General features: G+C 38.0%; 4 protein-coding genes across 5 annotated transcripts; 1 reads left to right on the top strand and 3 right to left on the bottom strand.

The window, feature by feature from the left end:
* Positions 1 to 18: 18 nt before the first annotated feature.
* On the bottom strand, positions 19 to 6,329 carry LOC119997256 (endoribonuclease YBEY, chloroplastic). Its single transcript, XM_038844153.1, has 12 exons — positions 5,768 to 6,329; positions 4,857 to 5,108; positions 4,687 to 4,782; positions 4,023 to 4,200; positions 3,780 to 3,863; positions 3,597 to 3,697; positions 3,321 to 3,413; positions 3,070 to 3,141; positions 2,363 to 2,482; positions 2,222 to 2,272; positions 1,286 to 1,474; positions 19 to 413 (listed from the first exon to the last, which is right to left on the bottom strand). The coding sequence occupies exons 1-12, from the start codon at positions 6,164 to 6,166 to the stop codon at positions 246 to 248; spliced, it is 1,803 nt and encodes a 600-aa protein (XP_038700081.1). The 5' UTR covers positions 6,167 to 6,329; the 3' UTR covers positions 19 to 245.
* A 1,399-nt stretch (positions 6,330 to 7,728) lies between these two features.
* On the top strand, positions 7,729 to 13,709 carry LOC119996531 (nuclear poly(A) polymerase 4). Of its 2 annotated transcripts, XM_038843202.1 has the most exons (11): positions 8,156 to 8,290; positions 8,381 to 8,458; positions 8,905 to 9,012; positions 9,421 to 9,483; positions 9,562 to 9,723; positions 10,354 to 10,467; positions 10,545 to 10,607; positions 10,700 to 11,029; positions 11,117 to 11,281; positions 11,421 to 12,359; positions 12,460 to 13,709. In XM_038843202.1, the coding sequence occupies exons 1-11, from the start codon at positions 8,156 to 8,158 to the stop codon at positions 12,550 to 12,552; spliced, it is 2,250 nt and encodes a 749-aa protein (XP_038699130.1). In that variant the 3' UTR covers positions 12,553 to 13,709. The 2 variants fall into 2 exon arrangements, with proteins under 2 accessions (XP_038699129.1, XP_038699130.1); XM_038843201.1 differs by having other exon boundaries at positions 7,729 to 8,290; positions 9,421 to 9,723.
* A 174-nt stretch (positions 13,710 to 13,883) lies between these two features.
* LOC119996530 (receptor-like protein kinase 5) lies at positions 13,884 to 17,438 on the bottom strand. The gene is made up of 2 exons (XM_038843200.1): positions 14,696 to 17,438; positions 13,884 to 14,596 (listed from the first exon to the last, which is right to left on the bottom strand). Exons 1-2 carry the CDS (start codon positions 17,325 to 17,327, stop codon positions 14,154 to 14,156), a joined length of 3,075 nt encoding a protein of 1,024 aa, XP_038699128.1. The 5' UTR covers positions 17,328 to 17,438; the 3' UTR covers positions 13,884 to 14,153.
* A 4,459-nt stretch (positions 17,439 to 21,897) lies between these two features.
* On the bottom strand, positions 21,898 to 24,225 carry LOC119997723 (amino acid permease 8-like). Its single transcript, XM_038844904.1, has 7 exons — positions 24,044 to 24,225; positions 23,736 to 23,969; positions 23,552 to 23,645; positions 23,224 to 23,441; positions 22,939 to 23,078; positions 22,568 to 22,795; positions 21,898 to 22,491 (listed from the first exon to the last, which is right to left on the bottom strand). Exons 1-7 carry the CDS (start codon positions 24,144 to 24,146, stop codon positions 22,069 to 22,071), a joined length of 1,440 nt encoding a protein of 479 aa, XP_038700832.1. The 5' UTR covers positions 24,147 to 24,225; the 3' UTR covers positions 21,898 to 22,068.
* Between the last annotated feature and the right edge of the window lie 3,761 nt (positions 24,226 to 27,986).

Below are 27,986 nucleotides of genomic sequence, written 5' to 3'. Positions count from 1 at the left end.
AAGAAAGAAGGGTGCATGTGAAATAAAGGATAACCTTCATTCTAAATAACAGGGAATAAATATTGACTTTTCAAGGTTACCCGACCGTGAGGACTCTACTTCAGACTATAGAAAAGCTTATAAAACCTTTCTATTCTGTCAATGAGCAAAAAAATTGAACACATTTCTCTCCTCCTTTCCCAGAATTTGCAAAGGCTCTTTAAGAATGACAAAAAATATTGTAATGATTGTCATTAACGTTAAGGTCAAAATGCATACCGGTAAATGGCGTCAGCCACACCATCTTCGTCGTTGCTGGCACCAATTACATCAGCCACTGCTTTAGCCTTGTCTGATCCATTACTGAGAGCAACACCTAGTGAAGCTAACTCGAGCATCTCGACGTCATTTTCTCCATCACCAATAGCCATTATCTGAAAACAAAAGTCAATATAGGCATGTGTAGAAAATGAAAGCTCAACATACAGAGTCACATGTTTGGCCTTTCGGCACTCAATTATTAACTACGGGCTTAATTAGAAGTAAAATGCAAATATGTGGTCCAATGGTCCCAAAGTTTGATCTCATTAAGCAACACAAAATGACCAAGTTACACAAGGCTAGTGCAAAGCTATCAGCTAGCCAATGCCATGCCCAGATTCCCAGAAAGCATGTTAAATAGTAACAGAGTGCCATCAGCATACAAAAGTAATACGCCAATTCCAAATGAGTACATGGATGGATGGTGAAATTAGTGGCTTTACTCCAAAGTTTTCAACTTTAGATAGTCTCATTGTTATAATTTATAAAAGATACTATGATGAGGAGTGGCTTCTCATCACTTGCACTAGTGCGAGGTTCGATTCCCTCGTGATTTATCAAAAAAAGGATTCTATGATGGAAATAATGGAATAAATGACCTAATGTTAAGAGTTAAGACTGCAGAGAAGCCCACATTTTCAATTTCAAACTAACCCTAGACATGCTCTTATCCAATTGTAAGATGTCTTCTGCAAACAACTTGCACAAAGAAATTCATCTGTAGCCATGTAAATTGTCCAGATGGAATATATTCACTTCTTGTGGAGTTGCAGTAACAATTACTCTGGAAAGAGAAATGTTAGAGATATTAATCCAAAACTAATTTTGGATTTCAGGCCATATGCGCCATTAGTTCAAGTGGCCATGCTCCTCACCACTCTGCCTAAGGCAGGGATTCAAATCCCCATCCCGTTGAATATTCCATAAGATGTGGACGGTTCGATTTAAAAGGAATAGGTAATTTATCATCTCTGAGATGTCATACCTCCTTAGCATCAATGCCCAAATGATCAAGAAGCATTCTTACGCCACCCCCTTTTGAGGTTCCAGGGGGGACAATTTCAAGCATATCTGGCTGTGCTTGGACAACATTAGCACGATCTCCTGTTGTTTCTGACCAGTATGGCCTGATAGTAGAAGCCACTCCCTCAGCAGTGTCCATAAAGAGTACTTTCTGTAAATCCAGAAACAAGAGCCCATTGAGAACACATAACTGATAAGAATGCTGACACATTTACTCACTCACTTCTTCCCTTCAAGGTACACAGTTCATTTGTAAGGCTTAAATGGCATGAATGATAATGAAGATCTTTTACCCCGGGGGAATATTTGAAATATTAACAAAGACAGGTAGATTGGTGGAATTTTTTGTCTTTCAATGATAATATGTACAGGGGTAGATACATAGAATGGAAAGGCTAAATCTGGGCTCCCACTTATCCTGGAGTCAAATATTCTAATATGAGATAAAATGAAAAATAGAAGAAAGATTGCAATGTGCAAATACTTGGACTAAATCATAGTGGCTCAAAAAAGAGAAGAAATATTGCAAAAACTTAGAACTAAATGAGAATTGCTCCTTTTCAAAAAAATAAAAATAAAATTGCTCAAAAAGATTAACTGGCACAAGAAATTCTCCATTAACTATGACGTCATTAAGAAATTTTCTAACTCAAACTAACTAGTTTTGTCGATGCCGGCAAGCCTTTTTGTCTTGAAAAAGGCCTTTTTAAGAACATCTCTTTCTGAGTAATACAATGGACCGAACCATTTGCCAGAAAATTAAGTTGCATGCTTGCATATTTCTTTCTTTTCTTATGGGGTTGCCACCTGAGTAATTGACATTAATCTTTCCTATAAAACAGTAATGCCCCTTTTTAGATACTACGCCATGAACATGAGATCATATGAGTGCATATACCTGTACTTCAGCATATGCCAAGAGATGCTCTACGGAAGGCATGATCTCTGCCTGCAAAGATTTTTGTGCATTTATCTTTTAAAAAAATTTCTCAGAGAACAACCAAAAAGAATTGTAAGGAAAAACTAAAATGGTAGTCACCTTTGGCTCATGATACACGCTATGCAGAGAGTCAACGAGAGGGTGATGGAATAGGGTTAAGCAACGATCCTTGCTGAAAGCAACTAAGGGAATCTTATGCTCCAAAGAGAAATAACATGCCTGCAATTCCAAATCTCAGAACCCCATTTATTCTACAGGTGGTAAGAGAATATTTTAATATCAGAAAACACACAGAAATGAAGTGTTGTCAATAGTCAAAGAGTCCCATCAAACACAACAACGAAATAGCATAAGTGGAAGATCCTGTGAAAGCATTAAAAATACAGTTGATGCCACCCTGTAGGCTTCTCATGGTGATAAATTTCTGTGCCCAAGAACCAGTAGTTTTTGTTTGTGTGGCACTTGAAATCCCCACCCAGCCAAAGTGCGGACAGAATCAGATCCTAATAGGAAAAGACCAGGCGTGGTAACAACAGTTCTAACCTCAGATGACAAGGAATAGTTTGCTATATGTAATTGCAGATACACTCCCAATACAAGCAATCATTCTGTACTCCGCAGACTGTAGTACTGCTTGCCACTAAAATTTTAAAATCATATGGCATCCAGAAGACAAAACAATCCATTTATTTATTGTCTCCATGTGTATCCATATATGAACTTCCTAACATAACTTAATATTATCAAACACAGCGGCAAATAAATTTCAGTAGAAAACTATTGATATCCACTTGAAAATACATTACCTCTCGGCAGACATTTTGATCTAAATTCCTTTTAAAAATTTCACGACCCTGTCTACCATAGACAAGCAATCCCTAAAATCAAGCACCAACAAGGGGTAAGTGGAAGAGATTTACAATAATACAAATCACAAACGCATTAAAAAAACACACACACACAAAAACCATGATCAATGCATACACCTAAAACAATGAGAAACTTGGAGAGTAGAAACAAACTGCAAAACTAGTAAAGACCAAATGGAAAAGGCAACCTGCAAGAAAACTCCAGGAGAGAACTCTGAGACAGCTCCATCTTTACCAGCTAAATCTACCGTCTTCAGAGCACTTATTACAGCTGGACGTGTCTATTCCGATAAATTAAATTTGACAATTAGTAACCTTCATCAAACAAGAAACATTTCCACCAGAGCGGGAAGGACAAAGAAGCCATGGATCAAAACAGAAAACGACGACAAACAGAAAATGTATGCAAATATATATCAAATCACCAAATAAAGGCCAAGTAGAACTTAAGAATTTAGTCATACTTTTCCAGTGGCTATCATGACTTTGACACCCCTAGACAGAGCCTCGTTCAAAGCTTGTGCAGTTGTCAAGGTAATTTCACTTTTGCTGTTCAACAGTGTACCTAACAGTTAAAGTAAAAAAGCAATAAGAAGCTAATGGCAGAGTTTAGTAGAAATTCAAATATGTTGTGAGTCCAAACTAACCATCCACATCGCAGAAGATATACTTGAATTTTGGTTTATAGAAACGAAGACTGCCCCCTTTCTTCCTGTCTTTTGACACCTTATCTGTAACATTATCTCACTGCAACTTCATACATACTATAGTTTCAAAATGACTAAAGATCATATGAATCTTGTAGAAAGATCATATGAATCTTGTAGAAAGATCTTTAGTAACAAAAGCATGCAATTGTTAAGTTAACAGCAGTCAAATCATAAGATTACCATCTGAATGTTCCATGTGTGAGTTGCCAGCAGTCTCAGCTTCACAAGCACTCTGAATCAATCCTTTTCCCTTCCATCCAAGACTCTTCAAAAGAAGTTCCTCCTCCTTCTCCATTTCAGCTTCAGCTTCTTCACTAATCTCATGATCAAAACCCAAAAGGTGCAACAAACCATGAATCTGCAGAACGGGAAACCAAGAAACAAACTGAATGAACATGTAAAGTTTTCAGTAGAAACGATTAGTTAGGATCACCAGAGAATAAAGTGTATTTCTAGTTGAACATCTAGATTTTTCCTTGTTTGAATTCAATTTTGCATATTTTGTTTTACTGGGTCCCCCTCCCCAACAGAAAAAGAAAAGGAGGGAGAAAAAGTAAGGGGTTACGTGCTTGCAGAAAATGACAATGAAGTAACCCAACTGGATCACTGTCCTTCAGAAAAAGAAGACAGGGAAGAGAGCTTAGGGGTCCTCAAACCTTCTACCGGAAGAAAATTCATTTTAATATCATCCATACCATCTTAATATGGGATTATGAATAGCCAACCCATAGTATAAATAACCAAGCTGTTCAACACAATCCATTAGACATTATAAGACAATGCATCAAACTGAAGAAAATAAACAGAAATCCAGAGTTCTTATGTGGAAAGCCGTTGAACCAACCATGAGAATACGTATTTCATCAAGAAGCGAATGTCCTCTTTCTTCTGCTTGTCTTGCAGCTGTCTCCACAGAAATTACTAAGTCACCCAGCATAAGCTGCAGCGTATGAGAAATATGTCAAGAGGTTGCTGCATGAGAAAGCTCCTTAGATCAATAGATAGGCGACTTACAATTGGGAGCTTAAGTTCAGGGATATGTTCTGACATAGAGAGAACATCGGTAGCGTGGTCCTCATCCCTCCATTCCTTGTTAAGTTTGCGAATGAACTCATCATTGCAAAGCACTACAGAGAGCTCAACACTTTCAAATCCCCCAACGTCACTTATTGTTGCATCTCTTGTTTTATACTCCGAATCTTTTAATCCTTCAATTGCCAACTTCATTGCCATTGGTACATTAAGACGAAGCATTTCCGCAATATTCTGTAACATTAGCAAAGGGCCAAAAAATTGAAGAACCAGAAAGGGGTGCAGCCCAAGTTGACAGGAAATTAATTGATACAATGAAGAAAAAAAATATAACAAACAGAACAAAAGAACAACAGAAAACTAATCATTGACGTTAAAAAATACTGTTGCTATAAAAATATTTCAATAAGCCTTTCAAACTATTTGTGCAGAAAAATTTGCTCGTAAGAAACGACCTTCAACCAATGGTTCCAATGATCATTCTACATAGATGGATTCAAAATCATCCTATTATACGACGCAATTATACATTGATATATATGTATTGACAAAGATATGAGGGAGATAGGCTATTCTCTCTGAATGAAGTATGATTTCTCGGTTGACGTCCACACTTTCATGTCTTAAATCTTGTTAATACTGTCCATAGAATCACCCTACTTTATCCAGCCTTAGAGATTCATATTACAAGTAAATATTGTGCTTCAAGTATGGCAACATGCACCTTAAATTCAAAATAGATGTCAATGAAAATTATCTAAATTAGAAAAAGCAAAAAAAAGAGAGTAAATCCTAATCCTATCTACAACTACGACAACATACAAAAATTATCAAAAAAGAAAAACAACATCACACAACACCGTCTCAATGAGTTGAAGGCTATATGTACAAACCAGGATTTCAGGATCATCCGGTAGCTCTTCTTCAATGCAAATGGTGACATTAAGCTCCAACTCCTTCTCCTTACTCTTCGGTGTTCGTCTCCGCACCTTCCTGTACCCTCTCTGCTCGGCGAATACCCTCACAGGCGACCTCAAAACCCTCTCATCTTCTTTTCTACACAGAGTAAGAAAATTACGACCAAACAGCGCAGATTTCGAGAGCAAAGGGCCGCCGAGACGGTTTGTGCTATGAATGAGAGTTAATTCCGATGAGAATAGGAGGGAGGATACGGAGTTGGTTTGGGTAAGACCGCGGGAGACACCGATGGTGCGTGCGATAACACGCGCCATCGCAGAAGGAGAATGCGGAGTGTGGACGGCACGGAGTATATGAGTGAAGCGAGGGAGCATATAGGCCCTTTGTGCTGCGTGCCGTGCAGTTTGGGCCTTTGGAGGCTTATGAAGAACGTTTGTTTGTTTTTGTGGATTTAACGGAGAAGTCGAGAAGATGAAATCCGTTCGCAGTTTTCCTAAGTAAGGAGGAGGCTGGAAAACTTGGAGAATGTCGAGGCAAATAGCGTGTAAATCAAAATTAAAGAATATAATATTATTTCTCCAAATTATAGATAGTGATAAGTTTTTTTTTAAATGGTTTAAATAAGCCAAGCCATTGTTACCCCTAGTTAGCGGTGGCAAAAGTTCGGTTCCGAGTCGGTTTTTGATCGGATAACAATACGTGTTTACGAAAATTTACATGTTCATATCTTAATCCGAATTAGATTTCGAACATATTTAATTGACCAAGCCCATATTGGTTTAAATCCGAACAACTAAATCGGATAATAACATAATCCGGTTTATGGTCCAAACAAGCAAATTATACAAGATTTATGTGTTTTGACCCAAATTTCAATCATATAACTTACGTCAAAACTTAATGTAACTATGGTCGATTAATTTCGATCATCCGAATCGAACAAAGTTTTACCACCCTTACCCCTAGCGTCACATTAGTAGCATAGAATTTACAAACTCTAATCAAAGAATTACAAAGTTGAAGAACAAACGTCATACTAACACTTGGTAACACTGAGATATACCCTAATAACAAATTTACAAACCTATACCATGATAAGCTTATTGTGGCCAATCAATTTATTTGTTATTCTCGATTTATATGGCAAATGTAATGGTTTGTTATTTGCTGGGCCAACAAAAATGTTGGCCCGGTCCCACCTTTATTATATAAAAAATCAAGTCAAACACGCATTCTAATACAACTACATCAGCAAAACACATCTTCCAATACAACTATATCAACAAAATACAAATTTCTATACAATTTTTCTTCCCACTCAACATGGAGGCCAACAACATTCCATTCCTCCATATTATCCACAACAAAACTACACAAAAATATCAAATATCAATACATCCACATCAGCAAAACACTTATCCCAATATGGTCACATAAGCAAAATACATTTTACAATACAACTACTTCAGCAAAAGACAACATCTTTGTTGACCCAATAATACTTTACCATTGAATTTGCCTAACATAATTTATCTTAAAAGTATTTTAACACAAAATTATCTAGCATTTTAATTCAAATCGACATAATCAAGCATTCAATCTCCCTCCAAAAATTTTTGGATTCAAAGGAAAGGGCCTGATTTAAAATTTTCTATACTTTACGAGATGAAATATTTTTCTAATAATTTGATTTTAATCGTGGCTCTAATTTTCCTTCCACGGAAAATTGCAAAGACTATTATTCATGCATGAGAGCCAAACACAAAGAAAGAGGGTAATATTTAGATTTTATACGCGGGAAGTGCTTGAGAATTTGATTTTTATTTCCTCATTTATGTGAAAAATGCCAGAAAAAGAAAGCGCGTGTGACGGTGCAATCTGTCACCAGCGAAGCTTTTGTATGATATAATAATAATTTATTCGAAATCGGGATCTAAACTAGTCTTCCAAACACTCCCTTAAGCCTGCAGAAACTTCGATTCCTCTAACCTACCCGCTCCTCTCTCTCTCTCGCGGTCGCCCCATCTTCTCTTTTCGTGTCTCCTATCTCTATATTTCTTCGATTTCCCTCTATTGGCATTCGCTTTGTGAAATTTAGCGTTTGACTGCCATTTCGTGTAAAAAACCCTAGCTTGATCGGTCCTAGTTCTTCGTTTGATGCCCTAATTTTTCGAAATATGGTCAACAGTTGAATCTCTTTTCGTATGTTTTGATCCATTCGTGTCCCATATCCTATACCGAAATGGTTTACGAAATAGATTTGATCAGCTCAAATTTTGTTTTGATTGCTTTATTTCGATACTAAATTTTTGGTCAATTTCAAGATTGTATCGATTCTGTTGCTTTCTTTATCTCTGATCCAAATGGTGGGTCCCCAGAGCCCGAATATTGCTTCACCGCCACCGCAGTCACCGACGAAGAAGTATGGTATCACGAAACCCATCTCCCTTGCTGGCCCAACTGAGGCTGATAGTCAACGTAATTCGGAATTGCAGAAGGTAAGTATTCTTCTCTCTGTGTTCCTGATTTTGTTTCAATTTAATAAAGGAAGCTAAGTCTAATATTTTCTGTCATTGTTGTACTGCTAGTTTTTGATCGATTCGGGGCTCTATGAGAGCAGAGAAGAAGCTACAAAAAGAGAAGAGGTTCTTGGCCACATTGATCTGGTAACAAGTTTGCTCATGTTGTTATGAAAAATGAAGTATTTATTTTTCTTATAGATAATACGTGGATGTTATTGGAATGTGCTGATATTAATAGACAATATTGTGGTGATAATGTTTTCAAAAGTTATACTATTATGGCTGGCTTGAGCTGTAAATTGGTCTTCCTGAACTAAAATGTGCATAGCAGTTTGCGTTATCTTGCTTACATACTAGTTGTGGGGTTTGCTTGCACCCATGAAAGAGGTGTTAGATTTTCCAAGCTTCCCACTCTTTTATGGTTCCAAACTTCTAATATATTTCCATCACCATAAGTTGACCTGCTATCTCACTCAAGAACTTTCAACTCTTCTGATTGCTAGTTGTGACTTCTGCCTTCAACTTAAGTTTGTTCAGAAAATTCCACTCTAATTAATGGTTGTAACGAAGCAGACCTTTTTTTTTGTTAGATTGTGAAAGGATGGGTCAAACAATTAACCCGCGAAAGAGGGTACAGCGACCAGATGGTGGAGGAAGCCAATGCTGTCATATTCACTTTTGGGTCTTATCGTTTAGGGGTGAGTGAACTTTTTATTATTTGAAGTTTACTGTCGTGAACTTTTTTATTTTTAATTGTTAAGTGATTACACTCATGCATTCTTACTCACATGGGATACACAATCTTATATATGATACATATTTTCAAAACTTATTTTGTGTAAGGAGTTTTGGATGCACTGCAGCACTCTATTTTAATGTTTTATGATATTGTTTGGAGCAGACTACTTATCCTGGGGCGGGTTTAGTAGATGCAATGCAACAACTTGTTGATGAATATTAAATATTGAGGTCAAAATTATTCACTAGACAAATATGTCTAATACACACACAATTGCACGGACACACACACATGCATGTGGCGTGTCAACTAATGTATGAACCCTATAAGGATAAAAGCATATGAAAACCAATGGGTTCTTGGTCAGGTACATGGTCCTGGAGCTGATATAGACACTTTGTGTGTTGGGCCATCTTACGTGAACCGTGAGGTAACTCGTGTAATTGCATACTTATTGATCATGGAAGAAGTACAAGATTGGGACTTACATTTGAGTTTCTTTATCCAGGAAGATTTCTTTATTCTTTTACATAATATACTGGCTGAGATAGAAGAAGTTAGTGAACTTCAACCAGTCCCTGATGCTCATGTGCCAGTTATGAAATTTAAGTTCCAGGGAATCTCGATTGATCTTCTTTATGCAAGTGTCTCTCTTTTGGTGGTTCCAGAAGTAAGTGCTTTTTTTTTGGTTTAGCTGTTTTCGGCATTCAATATACCATTTTTCAGACAATGAATTCCTGTTTGCTTCATAAGTTTTGAGCATGAGATCTACCTTGGCAACTGCCCTATCCTTTTTGCACTGACTTTGGCTCAAGTGTGACTTCTAAGAAGCCTGTGTTGGACATCTGCTAAACCTTTTTGGTAAAGGTTGTTTTCTTCCTCATTTATGTCATCTGTGTCTCATAAACTTCCAGAATGTATTTTTTACTGGGTAATTTTGTGAAGAGGATTGTGGTTTGCTTTGAATGTTTTTGACTAATGCTTTCATTAGTGAAGTTTCAATGCTTCATCACTTGCCTATCATGTTTGGAATGCGATTGGTCTGATCTTACTAGTTTTTGATTATTTTTGTGTCATACTGATAGTGATGGTATTTCTATGTCTAAAGATAACCTCCTTTTTGTTAACATTAATTCTGCTGCACGTATGAAAGATTTGAAACTAATGTTGGATTTGCACAATGGAGCACCTGCTTAATCTTAAGCAGCAGGTGATTGGAATAGGAATAAGGCCTATGATGTTGCCTCTGCTGGTTGCTTGATATGATGCAACTTCTTCTTTTTTACTGACTTATTCACAGGACCTGGACATCTCTCATGGATCTGTGCTGTATAATATCGATGAGAAAACAGTTCGAAGTCTCAATGGGTGCAGGGTTGCAGATCAAATCCTTAAACTTGTCCCAAATATTGAGGTGAAACATACATACACTTCTTTTTGCAGTCTGTGGAATAGTTTTTTGCCAGTCTTTAATCCTTTTGCAAATTGTAGTACTTTCGCATGACACTCAGGTGCCTGAAGTTTTGGGCTAAAAAGCGTGGTGTCTATTCAAATGTAAGGGCCTTATTCTGATGGCTTTTTCACTTTCATTGTCAATTCACCCCATCATGTAATGGTTTCCTTTTCTTTTTCTTCGCTTTATCTAGGTTACTGGTTTCCTCGGTGGTGTTAATTGGGCCCTTTTGGTTGCACGGGTTTGCCAGCTTTATCCTAATGCAATACCTAGTATGCTGGTTTCCCGGTTTTTCAGAGTATACACACAATGGCGTTGGCCTAACCCTGTGATGCTATGTTCTATAAAAGAAGATGACCTTGGTTTTCCTGTATGGGATCCTCGTAAAAACCCTCGGGACCGGTATCATCATATGCCTATTATAACTCCTGCATACCCTTGTATGAACTCTAGTTACAATGTCTCCATAAGCACACTTCGTGTCATGATGGAGCAGTTTCAATCTGGTAACAGAATCTGTGAGGTGAGAGCAGAAATGATAACTTTTATTTTTTTCTCTCTAGATGGCTGTGCTTTTATGACTAATATCTTTTGCCTTCTTTTTACGTAGGAGATTGGGATGAATAAAGCTCGGTGGAGTGCATTGTTTGAGCCTTATCAATTCTTTGAGGCATATAAAAATTATCTGCAGGTTGACATAGTTGCAGCTGATTCTGATGATTTGCTTGCTTGGAGAGGTTGGGTGGAATCCAGGCTTAGGCAACTTACCTTGAAGGTGAAGAATGTGCCTTGAAGGCTTTTTAACAGGCATAGAATATGCATGATTTCTTATCTAAAACAGTACTGTTAAGGAATGGGAAAAAAATTAAATTAGCTATTGATTATTTTTAATTGCGTTTCCTATATCTTTATAGATAGAGAGGGATACCAATGGAATGCTGCAATGTCATCCTTATCCAAATGAGTATGGTGACCCTTCCAGGCAGTGTTTGCATTGTGCTTTCTTCATGGGCTTGCAGAGGAGAGAGGGAATAACTGGTCAAGAAGGTCAGCAATTCGATATACGAGGGACGGTTGATGAATTTAGGCAAGAGATAAACATGTACATATTTTGGAAACCAGGGATGGACATTTATGTTTCTCACGTACGTAGGAGGCAGCTTCCTGCCTTTGTCTTCCCTGATGGCCATAAGCGGTCTCGACATGTTAGGACCCTTGGTCAGCAGTCTGGGAAAACTGTTGGAGATGCTGCAGGGCACCAGTCCGAGTCTTTTGAGAGACATCTTAAGAGAAAAAATGATACTGAAATGGTGGGTATGAAGTCAGACAAACCAGAGAAGCGGGCCTCTTTTAGCCCACAAAAGCTAGAGTCAGTTTCGTTGGACAATAGTGCTGGTAGGTGTACTGGAACATCTCCAATTAGCTTTAGTGAAGGGGTTACATTAGAATATTCTGCAAGGGATGATGCTGATGGGAATTCTGAGGTTAGGCCATCTGGTGGATGTTTGGAGGGTGAAAAGATTACAGACTCTGTGCATCTGGGTAACAGTGATCACGAATCTATTCAAAACATGCAAACTTCTCCAGGTGTTAACAATTTGACTGGACCATGTGAAGTTCCGTGTTCAGAACATAGAGTAATGTCGAAAGGTGATCTCAACAAGGAAAAGATTGGTGGATCAGATAAAAGGGCAATTTTGGAGACTGGATCCTTTGGGAGATTGTTAAATTGGACAGGATGTGATGGTGGAGTTGATCAAGAGCTAGTCAAACCATGTAATCAGACGGCCGTTGGAGAAATTGCTGAAACTGCATTTTGTTCAAATTCCAGCACTCCAAACCTTAACTCCGAGGTGAGTTTCTCTGCTTGAAGAATTTGGGTTAAAGATTGTAGCAGATGGCAGTGAAAATACTGGGAGTTCTGGAGATAGTGAGAATCAAAGATCTTTGCAGGGTGTCTCGTGTGCTGCAGATTCGGTTTCCCTTCTGGAAAATGATTGTGTAATTGCGAGTGGAGCACTTGAAGTGGCTTGTCGGAGGAGTTGAAGGTTTCAAATCTCAACTTTATTGAATGATATTTTTATATTATCCTCTCAGGTTAACTGGTCTTCCAGAATGCTTTGGTTTTTCTTTCTGCATCCCATTATTCTAGTCAAGTTTATCATCATGAACAGCCTGGTTTCTATATTTAGTTATTGTACTGAAATCTTGGAAACATTTTGAGCCCTGCCATGTGTCTTACAAGTGGTTCACAAGTTGCTTAAGACTCTAATTGTCTTTTACAACTTCTTAATGTTTTTGTCATTCAAATTTTTCTTTAATGTTTTCTTTCTTTTGTTTACAATTTCCTAACTGGTGCATATGTGGTGGCAGGTCCTGCGCCACTTACATGCTTTGTTTCCAGTAACTGTGCTTAAGCACCTGACTGTTTTGTGCATAAGGCTCAGATCATGACCCTCCCTTTGTTTTTTCATTTGCACTATCATGTTGAGGAACTAACTATGCTTTTTCTCTTGTTTCATGTTTTTAGACATGCTGCACTGGTGGATGGATGTGAAATCTTGAGACGGAGCTAGGTCAGATTCTTTGCTGAAGCCAATGACAAGGCATGTGTTTTTAGAACCTAAAAATTATATGCAATTGTGATATCTTTATTCTGTCCTGTTCGGCTTCTGTGGCTCTTTGATAACCAGGTTGAGTCTGATGTTGATGGCATAATATTTTGGGAGCTCCATTATTCTATTGGATCACAATCAAGAAAGGAGAGATCAAGCAGCTCGGTAAGTGCTTTCCTCGCTGGATTTCATTATGGTTGTCCGTGAGTCAACATAGTGCCCTCCTGGGTTGGAGACGTCCAACCGTCGAAGAAGAACTGTACATATCTCGACTTGGACTAGTTTTACTTGCGCCGTGCGGGTTGAGCCTTGAGACTCTGAGAAAGTACACCGATGTTGAAGACAATGTGCCGTGTCATGGAGCATTATTTCTTGTTTCTATTTTGGGTTGGGGAAATTTTTGGTCTTTGGCCATTGTGATATTATTCGGGTAGGCAAAAAAGTTTGTAGATCAGAAGACGTAGCTGGACTAGTGGGGTTTGCTTCCTGTCTTGTTGAGGCGTTTTATCTCTGGGGCTGTTGCCGTCGTCGTTGTACAATTGGTATAGTAGTTTGCTATTTGAAATTTTGAATACCTACTCTCTCTCTCTCCCTCTCTCTCAAAACAGGAATAAAAATGAATTAAAAACAAATAACGATTGTGCATGAGAATCATATTTTTCATGAGCGGTGGACGGACTGGTCTGGACTCGAGGTGTTAGCGACTCCTTGATGCTGCTGTTGGTAGACTGCAAAAGCAAACAAGATGGCGTGATAAAGATGTTTTTAGTAACTTACTGTTATATCTGGGTAATATTGTTTTGCCAGAGCACATGCTTCTTCGGGGTACACTAAAATATCTATAATCCAGAGGCTTGCTGGTTAATCTATAGTTAATAAGTGGTAGCTGGAAAAAAAAAGGTGGCCAAGTAGAGGAGTCCACTGTTGGGATACATACCAACTCGAATACTGGTAACGAAAATGTATGTTCAGATTCAAGTTACTGTCTCTAAACTTCCTAACTTTCAGTGGGCTTCTCGCCTACTCCTTACTCTACACAAAGCTGTGGTCATCTTCATCATCGCCTGATAGCTTCTTGCTACGCCTGAAACTAAAATGAGTAGGGGGTTTGACAAGAAGGGGAACAACGTCAAACTCGTTTCCCTTCTTTTCTCCGTCACCCTTAAGCGAATCACACCGACGAAGAACCTGTAAAACGTCCTTAATAGAAGGCCTTGAAGATGGCAATGCGCCGGTACAAATGAGTCCTAGATTAAAGACTGCAATCATCTCTTCCAAATAACATGGTTCCTTGATCTCCATGTCAAAAATGTCTACCACAGGCTTTCCTTCAGCATAGTAGCGCCACGCCCAGTCTGCGAGATTTGTATGCTCATCTCCGTAATTGGGTTCTTTCCCAGTCACTAGTTCTAGGAGTACAACTCCAAAGCTGTAAACATCGATCTTCTCATTCACCTTTGTTGTATATGCATATTCTGCATGAAAATCACAGAAAAAATTATTGTCATGAATGTCTTGAATTGTTTTGACAACAAACTGAAGCTGAATGAAAGAACACTTGGAAATGGTCTTACCTGGGGCGATGTAGCCAAAGGATCCTGCTACAGCAGACATGGTGCTGGGTTCTCCATGCTTGGACAGTATCTTTGCAAGGCCAAAATCTGCTATTTTTGCTTTGAAGTCAGAGTCCAGCAAGATATTGCTAGATTTGACATCTCGATGAATGATTGACGGGGAGGAATCGTGGTGCATGTAGCATAGGCCTTGGGCAGCTCCAATGGCTATCTGCAATCTTGCAGGCCAATCCAAGACCACATTATGGACTGAGGTCGAACCTGATGATGATTTTCTCTTCTTTCCATGAAGCCATTTATCCAGGCTTTGCTTCTCCATGTACTCGTAAACCAGAAGCTTGGAGTCATCGCTGGAAATGCAGCACCATAACTTCACAATATTGGAGTGCCTAATTGTGCCCAGAATCTCAACTTCTGCAAGAAATTCTTTCTCAAGATTCTCATCCAATTTTCTGTCATTCCAGATCCTCTTCACAGCAACAAATTCATCTTCACCATCAATCGGAATCCGATACACCTTACCTGATCCACCGCTTCCAATCAAATTACTTTCTGTCAAACTCGACAAAATGTTCGATTGTGTGAAATCCAATCTATGGAATGAGGTGAGCTTCCATGTTGCAAGATCATGTCCACGCTTCTTCCTCAGGTAGTCTCTCACCGCATATAAGGTCAATAATACAGTAGCAATAAAAACAGTAATCGCAAGGGCTAGGATTATAGCAACATTTCTGGAAGACAACTTGTTGGAATCACGAACTTTAGCATAACAAGTTGGAAGGTCTAGAGTTGGATCATCGATGCAGAGATGGGAGTTGTTCAAGAAACTTCTTTCATAAGCAAGGTTAACAAACGAATCCGGGACTCTCCCATAAAGTTTGTTGGAAGACAAGTTGAGATTTGTAAGCTTCAACTGACCAAGTTCAGGTGGGATTTCACCTGATAATTGGTTTTCAGATAGGTCTAGATAAAGCAAGTCAGGCAAGTAACCAAGTGCAGCAGGAATTCGGCCTGAAAGCCGGTTTCTTGAGAGATTCAAGTTGGTAAGGTAGTTCCAGGAGACTATCTTTGAAGGTAATTCACCTGAAAGCAGATTACCATCCAGCAGTAGAGTATCGATTCTCGCAAGAGCAGTTAATTCTGCAGGAATTGTGCCTGAAAGAAGATTGTTACTTGCCTGGAAAACAATCAATCTCGTCCAAGTAGAGACTCCACCAGGAATTGGGCCTGAAAATTTGTTTCTACTGATTTCCAACCTTGACAGGTTCCATGCTATCTCACTTGGAAGTTGTCCTGAGAACAAATTGTCGCTTAACCTCAAGCTATATATGTTACCGGCCGTCCAAATCCCAAGCGGAACTTCGCCTGAAAACTTGTTATTGTAAACCTGAACCGTGCGCAGAGTACTGCAATTACCAAGCGATTCAGGTAATTGGCCACTAAAATTGTTTGAAAACGCGACGAGCCCTTGCAGAACACCTCTGCTGCATAGATGTTCAGGTAGTTGGCCACTGAATTGATTGTCAGCAACCTCAAATGCTTCAAGGTTCGAATGGAGGCCTAGCTCTGGAGGCACGATTCCACTCAAGTTGTTGCTAAAAACACTGAAAGAAATCAGTGCCGGAATTAGGCCTATACTTGCAGGTACTTCACCGGATAACTGGTTAAAAAACAGTGCGAAAAGTTCAAGTTCTTTTAACTTTCCAAGATCTTCTGGTATCGAACCTGTCAAATTGTTAATCGAAAGATCGAGGTCCTTTAACTTCAAAGCTTCAACAGTTCTCGGTATCTCACCAGAGAGTCTGTTATGGAAGAGAAACAAACTGGTCAAGTTCTTCAACAGAAACAAACCGCTCGGAATTGGGCCTTCCAGGTTGTTTATCGACAGATCCAAATACTCCAGACTAGTTAGATTGATCAAAATTTCTGGAATTTCACCGATTAGGTTCGCTTCTTTGATCCATATCGACTTCAATTTTTTCAATTTTCCAAACTCCGGTGGTATTCTCGACGGCACAAACTTGTCATTGTACGCCATCACTAAGACTTCCAGGTTGGACAGATCGCCAATCTCTTTCGGAAACGTGCCGTTGAATTCACACTGATAGAGCTTCAAAGTTTGTAGCTCCGCCAATCGACCGATCGCCGGCGGAATGTTGCCGGAGAAATTGTTGGCGCCAAAGTCAACATAACGTAGTGCAGAGATACGGTCAACATCGTCGGGGATTGGACCGACGAAAAGGTTCTGCGAGAGGTCTAAGTACTCCAGTTTCGAGCAATTGTACAGAAACTTCGGGAATTCTCCGGGTAGATAATTGAAGGAGAGGTCAAGCACGGTGAGGTTTTTGAGGTCGCAGATTACCGGCGGGAGTTTCTCGGTGATATTGTAGTTTTGAAATGAGAGTACGGTGACCGTTCCGTCGGTACAGGCAACCCCCGGCCAATCGCACGTTGAGGACGAGGAGTTCCATGATTGAAGAGGCGGTGGATTGCCCCATTGTTGCCTGAGATCCAAGAGGATTGCTTGTTCTGCATTCGGATTTTGTGAAATTACCCCGAAGGGTAGGAAGGTCAGAAGTAGAGTGAAGAGGAGAAGTGGTGTTTCTTTCGAAGTTGAGGGTAGTTTCGACATTTTATTAGTTTCAGTTAGTTGATCTAAGCTGGGAAAGGAAAGGGAAACCAACGGCCGAGTTTAAATTTTGCTGGAGGAGACGAGAGCCTTATATATATGGTCCGTAACTCCCAAGAACTGAGCCTCGCTAAAAGACACTGCGAATGGCTATAATTTGCGTGTTTGCCACTGTTACTGTTAGGAGTCAAATTTCTGGAGTTCCGTTCTTTACCGTTTAGATGGATGAACTTACTTGTAATGGTTCTTGGCTGGGTCCTACCAGTGCCAACTTTTTCTCAATTCTCAAGAGGTTGTTGTAGAACCATTGAAGGTTGCCATTACCAATCATATCATTTCATTTCTCACAATGCGACCGAATATGTTGAGATAACAGTTAATCCTTCATTTTCAAAAGAAATTGAGTCAAGTCATAGAGTAGTCTGTGAGTAATATTCTTATAATGATACATTGAATTTTGATCCAATTTATCCTAACAAATTAAAAACTTGTATGTGCATAGATTTAATTGCTCGAGTTGAGAATCGTATCAAATGTACAGATAATAAACTAATACGATGTGGGGTGTCATTCTCAGTATAAATCTTTTTAGCATGTTGCATGTCTTTTAAGAAAAGTGAAGTTTTGTTCGGACTACAAGGAGAGACCATATGGCGTTGTAGGTAAATAACAATTCTGGTGGTAGATCTGTGGTTTTGATGAGTTATCGTGGGCATTTGTTGATGGTTTTGCTTTAAAGTCAATCGTCCCAGTGAGTCAAAACATTTGTGTTATTTATAGGTCCCACCTTTGGTGCCCACAACACGTACCCACTTGATCGGAAGCTTCATACTTTTTATTTATTTTTCTCGAATATGAACGCATTGACTGTTGACTGGTCAACGTTTGGAAAGAAGATTAGTATCTTTTTCTTAATTTCCATGGCGGCTGCTGCTGCTTTTGTACTCTTCTTCTCCACTTGGTCTATATTTTCTAGAAAGACAAGCATATGTCACGCTTCAATCTTAATCTCATTCCATTTGGAATAATATTTTCTAGAAAATGTTGATCAATATTTACTTGTGATTAATATATATGTAATGGTAACTTCAGGGGTTGGCTTTGTGCTAAATTGCCAGGATAAACCCTTGACAAAGACAAGGGGTTATGGATTGGATTCAATTTTGTAAAGGGTCATGAATTCAACTCTCACGTCAAGTAAATTTCTTAGAGTCGCCTCATAGGTTGAAAGTCCTATAATTACTTTGTGCATGCAGTACAAAGGGATTCACATACTTAGGGTTTATCATGTAGGATGCGATCCAATATGACCGTATATTTTATGAGTTCCTCATTAAATAAATAAATGTGTATGTGATGAAATCTCATATGAAATGAAATACATTGATTAAAAATCATAATTTTATGTGATTAGAAAAGATGAGTTTATCAATAAAGGGCTCTAAAATATCATATTCTACTCAGATAATCATAAACCTTGACGTACTAATCCATAAAATACAACATGGTCAAGAAGCATATCTTGTGTTTTTTATTTTATAAACGAATCTTCTTTCAGCATAACGTGGTGGCTCTTTAAACATCTTCTTTTTTTTTTTTCTGGATCGTATCTAATTAGCTAGTGAGATTTAATTTGGCATATAGATCAAGGTGGGAGTTGAATAGCAGATGGTAATAACATATTGGTGTCGCTCTATAATTTTTTCAGTTGGAAGCCAACTAATTAATTAAATATGGAGGAAGAAGCAACATAAATATCAATTAGAAGCATGTGTGTGACATTGGATCTAATATAAGGCTAATCGCAACGATAAGCTCCACAAAGGAGTCTGTTTATTGTTAAGAGTACTTCTAATCTCAAATTGGATTCACATAATCCAACCGATTAACACCTCTCATTCAACAAACACGTTTTTTAGACCTAATTAAATACTATGGAGACAACTGAAGAGAACAAATGAGTGCAAGCTTGTGGCCGAGAAGAGATGACAACTCTTGGGCATTAAGTTGGCCACTGCCAACTGATGGGAAGACAACGTTCCATATTGTTTTCTATTTAAGCTTCTATTTGGCCCTTTTGTCTATAAATAAATAAAATAAATCTAAACGTTAATATCTATTATATTCTATATTGATACTTGGATCTTCCTATAAAGTTGACTACTTATCCAACTCACCCCAAAAGGATTATTGAAGTGAGAGGAGGTTTGTCCTTATATTCAACATATATTTCACATAACCAACCGATATGGGATATATCAAACATCCCCTGCACGTGTGTGGGTCGCGAGCCAGACTTGGGCACCTTGCGCCACTTACACTTGGAGTTTTCAACCCCGTCGGCTTGCTCGATACCATCCTATAAAGTTGGGCTCTGACTCAACTCATCCCAAAAGGCCTTATTGAAGTGAGAGGAGACTTGTTCTTATATTCAACATATGTTTCACATAACCAATCGATGTGGGATATATCAAACAGATCGAAAACTAGAAGATGACAGGACATATTATGGAAGTCTAGTCACGTGCATATGATAAATTAATAAACCCAAAAATTCTAATATCTTAATCGCTTATCGTGCATTTTTCCTGACTTTCTTGCGGAACCAAAACTTCAATGGTTGTCCGTGTCTTTGTTACTTACTATATGCTTAAATTCAGACTTGGTGTTAGTCTTCAGTCGCGAACTAGGTGGAAACGCAATTAATTTAACTTTAAACGAATCGAAAAATGAGAGAAAAAATAAATAAATTAATTATTTACCACCATTCTAGCCAAACTTAAATATTAATATTCCAAAAATAAAGTTATCACAATGTGGTTAGAACCACTTCAGTGCATATTTTAATAGTAGATCTACTATGTCATGATTTTGGGGAAGGTAGAGTTCTATTAAGGTGGTTGTGCTGTGAAGACCAATATGGTAGGTTTAAATAAAAGTAGGACTCATACTTTGAAGGAAATACTAAGCGAAATTTTATTGCTGTAAAAAACGAGTTTACACGTTAAACACAAGTTGTCTTTTATAGATACAAGACGTATCTATTATGCTCTATACACAACATACACTTGTAACTACAATTGACTTGGTTGATGAAAAGAGCATGATAAAAGTTTGATGAAAGATCATGAAAAAGGAATAAAGATCAGTTGAGGATAGTCTTCATGGACTGTTGCACATTCTCCTGATGAGTTGATAAGAAGGAGGGTAGTTGAATTATCACAAGTCTTTGATAAAGTCTCATTTGAACCAACAAGATTACTCAGCATATTTTTCTATCTGATCTTGGTGAGGAACCTCCTTATCTCTCCACAGCGACATCTTGTGTAACCTTATCTTTCCATAGTTCCTCACGTTTCTGATGATGGTCATGAGTATCAGATATGTGTTTGCTTTTAGGTTTGAGGTTTTGAAGGGAAAGGTTTATCCCTTCTTGACTTCCATATGGTTGGTGATCAAATTTTTGGTCTTTATCGTGATCATATCCTGCATTATTAGAACGAGAAAATAAAAAAATTTTTTTGATAAAATGCAATTGCAGAGGAAATATACGTGCAAGTGGAGGAAAATCTGCAATCTAGAAGGGGGAGGGAATATGGAATTCCCCAAGTTTTCTCATTCAATTGTGAAGAATAAATATGGTGGGCAAACAAAAAAAATAAATTATATGATATAATGTGATACACCTACCAAATTATAAGATGAGAATTGTACCATTTGAAAATCATTACAGGGCCCCGGGTCCCATCACAGAATACGTGAGACACTTGGGCCAAGACGATACTAAAGATTAGGCAAAGCCCAAGTCCTCCAAGCCATTCAGTGGTCCAAGTTATTCGGCCCATTCGGTTTTGTTCTGATCGGTCCATTATCACGGAAATTTTGGCCTGGGTTTCAGACACATTATATTCCTCATGGGCCAGGACATCTTCGTCAAGCCAATGTAATCAGACAAACCCAATTCAATTAAAATCAGATGGACAAGAGGCCCAAGTGACTCAAAACTGGCCGGTTAAGACAAGGAAGTCCAGTCTAGTGGAGTATTAGTACAAGCCCATGTCAGTGTAGTGGAAGACTCTCGTTAATTTGAAAAACTAAGGCACTCCGCTTCTAGTTTGGTGAATTAGCGCTTTCAAAGTTGGCACTTTCCCTACTTTTTAATAATCTTAAAGTTTTTTCCTTCTCCCTAGCATTGTTTTCCTTCTCACAAACAATGAAAAATCAGAATCTTTATGCTCTCCAGGTGTTTGTTTTATTGTTTGGGAGGTTGCAGATTGCAAGTTAAGTGCTCAACCTGTTGTTTGAGCAGTTTGCATCAAAACATATAGGTGAGGCTTCCTTCCTTCATATGGTACTTGAGCTTGGGTTTTGCTTGTGTCAGCTTGATTTAGAGATGATTTGGCTCAAGCCTGGACAATTCTCATCCTATCTGGTTGGTTGAGTATGTGCATTGTGATGGCCTGATAGGTGTTCAATCAATTGCTTCATTGACTGCATCAGTTTGTTCTCTTACTGGATCAACATCTCTTGCATGGAGATGGCCAACTATCTAACAGCACTTGCTCGTTTTAAATGTGCTGTGAAATGAAGTACACTGATGCTGTGAAGACAATGTTTCTACAATGAACATATTTCAGAGAAGTTATATTAAAGACATAAATAGCATAGTCAATCCGGAGCGGCTTCGAATTCGTTTCCCGTCCCATGATCCTCTTGAGAACCACAACAATGAAGAGCCTGCTTCTCAGAACTTGAAGGGCTTGTAAGTTTTAAGGCCTTTGTACAAACCCTCAATGGCACCACTTGCCGCAGCTATGGCAACAAGAAGGCAGACCAGATTCAAAAGCTGGAGGAGTAACCACTTGATACTTCCCTGTCTAACCATACTCTGCCTGATGTGCAGTTTTATTGGAAAATAAACTGACAATGGCCAATACGCAATGGCTCCAAGGAGCGCTATTATGTCATTGAAGAAGGGCAATGCCATGGCAACCACCGTGCCCGTCACAACATATGCTGTTCTCCATGTTAGCCTCAGACAGTTGATGCTAAAATTGAAGTCTTTGTTGCCAATTCTCAGCGGGTACTCCCTCGTTACGAATCTCGACTTAGGCCACCTCTTGCTCGCCCATGATTCGAAGGCAATGAATACCGGCTGGGATGCTACCTGTTCGAAACGTAGCATTGTTCGTTGTAATTTACGCGTGGCAGGTTCAAATCATGAAAACAGACAAAGCAATTACCTGGTAGCCTCCAATGAGATGGATCACAATGAAGAGATTGGCCATGTCAATCAACCAGAAGGGCTCGTAGAATCCGAAACCAGTGAGCAAGTTGCCTGGTGCTTCATTCCCAAAAGCAGCATAGCCAAGGCAACCACACAACAAGTAGAAAGTAGTTGATGTTAACACAGCTATACTGTTAGCCTTCTTCATCACTTTGTTTTCAGGGGGTGATGACCTTAGCGTGTCCTGTTTAGACAATTAGTACATAATGTTGCAGAAACACTTTGCATTCAATATGTAGAAGAATTGAAGAACCACCTCTCAAATGTCTCACATTGGTACTTGCCTCAAAATAAATTATTTAAAGTTGATGAAGTGTTGTTGTTTACCTGTACTTCAATTAGAATGCAAGTGTATGTAGAAGCAAAAGCGATGTCACCAATCGCTCTGAACATTGTCCAGACTTTAGCTGCTGCGTTTAAGCCTTCTCCAATTTCTCTCCCAGTCAGAGTGGTTCTTTCCCCGCTTCCTGTTCATATTTGAACTACCATTAGGGACCTTACAAGACGAAGCAAAGTAGGGAGAAGAAGCAAGTAGGGAGATGAGAGAGAGATTTTGACCAATATATCCACTCATAGAAGTATTGTCCGTTTTGGGAAATCGAATATGATCACCTGAGACAATTTTTGCTAATGACAGTCCCATCCCAATTGATGCATATCCAAAAGACATGGTGGCAGCCAAAATAGAGAGCCACCATAGTTTGTGGAGATTTGGGATCTGAGAGACAAAAATCTGAGCAATCCCAAATCCAACCATGTATGGATTGTAGGAGAACTTGCATTTGGCTTCATGACCTTCCTTGTGAAAACAGTTTGATTTCCCTATAGCCCTGAAAGTAAACCAACCACAATCAAATGATCAATGATCCATCGATCATATCATATGTTAATGATATTAAACTAAATATTAAATAGATAATATGGTATATGTAGTACTCACACCATGCTTGTTGAAGTGGTGATTGTGTAGCTCACTGCGAACAAACTCAGGGTTACATACTGGACAAGCCCACACAACATGTGCATTCTTCCTCCTGATTTTTCAAGGCATCTATATATATCATCAATATTTTCTTTAAAAAAAATGACAATTGGAAGAAGAAGAAGAAGAAGAGAAAAGGCACCTAAGTGGGCTTTGACAACCTCCATGTAAGTGTAGTTTCTTTTCCCAGTGACAGGATCAGGGTACCTATAACAATCTGCTAACAGAGCAGAAGTGTAAAGTGTGATGCCTGCGAAGATTAAGAGTGTGCCGATGCCTGCTACCCATCCAAGTTGGGCTACAGCCCAAGCCAGTGAAAGAACTCCAGAACCAATTATGGCTGTGATTATATGCGCACTTGCAGTCCACACGGTCCCTGCATAATCAAACTATATCACAAAAACAACCCAGAATTGCCCAATTTATAGAAAATAGAGAGAGAATATGTACCAGTTCTTGTTATTTTTCCATCATCGTCTAGCTCAGTCTTTTGAGTTTCCAAATTATAGGACTCCAGAATCTCCTGTTCTTCATCTACTAAACCAGCTGCCATTTACAACTTCTTATTCTTTGGTTGTTTTCGAAAATAAGCTACTTGTTCTGATGATGATTGTGAGAGCAAAGAGTGTGTACATACGTATGGTTCTCTGCTTCTTATAGTGAGGAATCAAACTGAGAGCCAAATTTAGGGTCAGTTTGGTGTACCAACATGGTATTTCGACAATAAGTGATTATTTGCAACCCAATGATATTTTATTGATCCAAATACGGAGATTTTTCTTAAAATATATTGTCATTTGTGAAATTGTCCCATTTTAGATAATTCTGAGACACTTTAGGCACCATTTTCCAATTATGTCGTTCCTCCATTCTTTATTGAACTACCTAAAATACCCCCAATCATCATTTTCCAATACGATTGGTTCAATTAATCACAATAATTTTAAATATTATTATTTATATAAAAAATTTTAAAAGTCCAAACAGATTAAAAAGTTGAAACAAATTATTTTTATTTTATTTATTTAATATTATAAATTGTTTATTACTTATTTTAATATTTTACAATAAAAATATATAATACCCCTAAACGTAATTTACACAATAATTTTAACAGCAAATATGTTACCAGCAAAAGTATAACCAAACACCTACCAACATTTCAATTCAGGAACCATATCTGCTATCATTTATTATTTACAATATACATTACTATCAAAATTGTCTACCAACATCTTCCATATTAGCTACCCTGTGCCACGGACATTAATTAAACAAAATAATAAAAATCCAATTTCGATTTGGTCAATAATGCAATGATTAGGAATATTAAATTACACTGTCTCACATTTGCATTCTTTAAGGGGAAGACTTTGACTTGCAGCAAACGATGTCGTTTTAATAACTTTATTACATGCTTTTGGTATATAATAGTAATATTTGGTGTTGCCCATATGTATTTAATATTATTACATCCGGGAATAAATGAGAGTGCTTTTAATGGACGGTTCACGTTCTAGATCGTATAGATTATAGTGAAAATTAATCATAATTCAACTAGGAGAAGGATGCTATTGCAAAAGCATGGTTTAAAAGAGGAACCAGATGCCAAGAAAAAAAAAAGAGTGAAGCTTCGAAATGGAAAAAGGCATGAAAACAACATATATATATATAGATATAGATATAGATATAGGTATATTTATGTATGTATGTATGTATAATGAAGTTCAGCGGAGCACCTTAATTAATCAAATAAAGATGTCAACGTACATTTGAGTAGTTGATGTCGGATATTGCATGCTTATTCTATTCAGATAAGAAAAAAAAAGCTCAAAACTGAGAACTACATGTGCACATATCCATCAAATAGGCAAATAGTCAAGTATATGATCAGTGCACATAAAAATTTTCAAATTTTGCATAATTTGGAACCAGAAAATCATAATTACCTTCAAAGCCTTAATCATTTATATTTTATATTCTTAGAGCCTACACTAAAACAACAAAATATCTCATTGACAGTACTGTTAATTAGTTTGGTGGGGTAGAGCTTTTTGTCGTGCTTGGCACAATAAGGAATGAATGTGCACATCCAAATCCCAAAATAGTTGGCGTCTGTCAACAGCCAACGTCAGTGACGATGACGCAAAACCAAGTAGACAATTTGATGTGCTAATTGTATACATATAATTATACACGGGTTAATTATATTTTTTGTCACCGAAAGATAGACGTCGTTCACTTTTAACACCGAAAGATTTTTTGTTACAAAGTCGTCATTCATTGATTCAAAATGAGACATTTTAAGTATTCGGTCAGAATTGCTACAGTATCAGGCAGGGTCAAGGCTTATGTGGCAAAAGGTCAACCATTACAAAATTGAATGCGCTTATGTGGCAATTTGACATGTATATTAAAAATTCCACCTAAGTTTTTTTTTTAAAAAAAAAATGACGTGTCATTAATTTTTTTTTTTTTAAAAACCCGTTACTTTCTCTTACATCTCCCCTCTCTCTTTATCTACAACAGACGAGCATGAAATCTAAAATTGGAGGCATGGTCGGGGCCGGAGTCTTCGTCACCACTGGCAGTGCCAATCGGAAATATTCCAGCCCAACTATTGTGATTTCCTACGTCATTGCAGGCCTTCGTCCCCTCTCCCTGATGAAAATGGGTATGGCTCAGTTGCAATTAGCCTTAGGCTTTCCTTTCTTTCTATTCTCACTCTCATCCAACAATGGCACAGGTGAAGGTACCAGTGAAGTTTATTGTGGGGATCTGGATATGGTGTATACAATACCAGGAGTTATGGAATATATAGCAAGAAAGAGCAATTGGAGTACAATCGCTTTCCCTTTCTAGATTTAGGAATCCGTAATTCTTCAAGAAGATGAGATTAACCCCATAGGATCAAAAGGAAGCTTCTTATCGAGAGACTAATTACAAGAGAAAGCCTTATATCAGATGGCTTTGATATACGGAAAGAAAGAGAGATTCAGGTGAGCGGAAAAACTCCGGGAGAATTTGGGGAGGGAGGGGTATGTTAGGAATTTTGAAAATTTATGTGGTAATATATAAAGATTTAATTTTATTTTTTCCACATAAGCATATATTGACCAATAACCTTTAACTTAAGGCCACGTCAGTAGAAGTCCTGACCGAACTTAATGCCACATCAGCGGAACTCTGACCGAATCCCTTAAATGTCTCATTTTGAATCAATGAGTGACGACTTTGTAACAAAAAATCTTTTGGTGCTAAAAGTGAACGATGCTTATCTTTCGGTGATAAAAGTATAATTAACCCAATTATACATCATTTTACATGTAATCTTGTATCGTTTAGAGTCAATTTGGGATTGATATTGTCTAAGAGGTTGTTATTTGCACATTTCAAGTGTCGGGATACTTATTGAATAAAAGGAGCTAGATCGGATAAAAAAATGATAAATTTGGAGTCAGAGCGGAATTCCGATCGATCGGACTTTATTGAAGGAATAATAGAGAGCAAATCCGATCAATCGATCAAACTCAGATCGCCATTTTGAAGATTTTAAATGTCCGAAAATATCCCAAACTCGTGGGGATCTAGTTCAAAACGACACCAATGGGTATTCTAAACAACATTCATGTGAAATGGTGTATAAAATGGTAGATTTTTAGGGTTTTTGGAGATTCTACAACTTTTGGAAGAAAGAAGGGTTTTGGAGTCTCTCTCTACAGTAGCCATTGGAGCTTGAACAAAGGGGATTCAGATATTTCTCTTTTTTCTCTCTCTTGTTCTTGTATTTAATGGCTGCTATTTTGGATCTTGTTTTGTATTCCTTGCTTATGAAGAACTAATCCTCTAACTAGGGGTCCTAATGGAACCCCTCTTTGAAGATTGAATGAAATTGATCTATTGTTCTTGAATCTATTGCCCTAATGTTGATTTTCTACGGATGTGCTTATTGCTTTCAAATGCTTGATCACCATTTGGATGATATCATCCTTAGGTTGAGACTGGAAGGAGATACTTAGGGTTGCAAGAATGCATAGAGAACATATGTTGCATGAACCATAGGAATATAGGTGTATGACTTGTGCAATTGCTAAATGATTTTCACCGTTCTTAATAGGTTTTTGATATATTAATCCGATTGTTAAGAATAACAGGAACTTGTATTAAAAGTATTTTTGAAGTATCTAGGAATAGAACATTGAATAGGTTGGGAGATCGATTGTCAACATTCGGGTTGAGAATTGAGGATTAATGGATTAATGAAGTTCAACTGGATAAAAGGAGGTGAAATTAGGAACCCTAGTGTTTGACCCTCTTGAAAACTCTTTTCATTTTGTTTGCTTGGTTGATTGATTCAATTGTTAATCAGTTGTTAATCTCTTTAAATACTTGC

This window comes from Tripterygium wilfordii, chromosome 4 (genome assembly GCF_013401445.1).
Source record: "Tripterygium wilfordii isolate XIE 37 chromosome 4, ASM1340144v1, whole genome shotgun sequence".
NCBI classification, from domain to species: Eukaryota; Viridiplantae; Streptophyta; class Magnoliopsida; order Celastrales; family Celastraceae; genus Tripterygium; species Tripterygium wilfordii.
The sequence above is the reverse complement of the archived record's forward strand: the minus strand, read 5'-3'. Positions and strand labels throughout refer to the sequence as shown.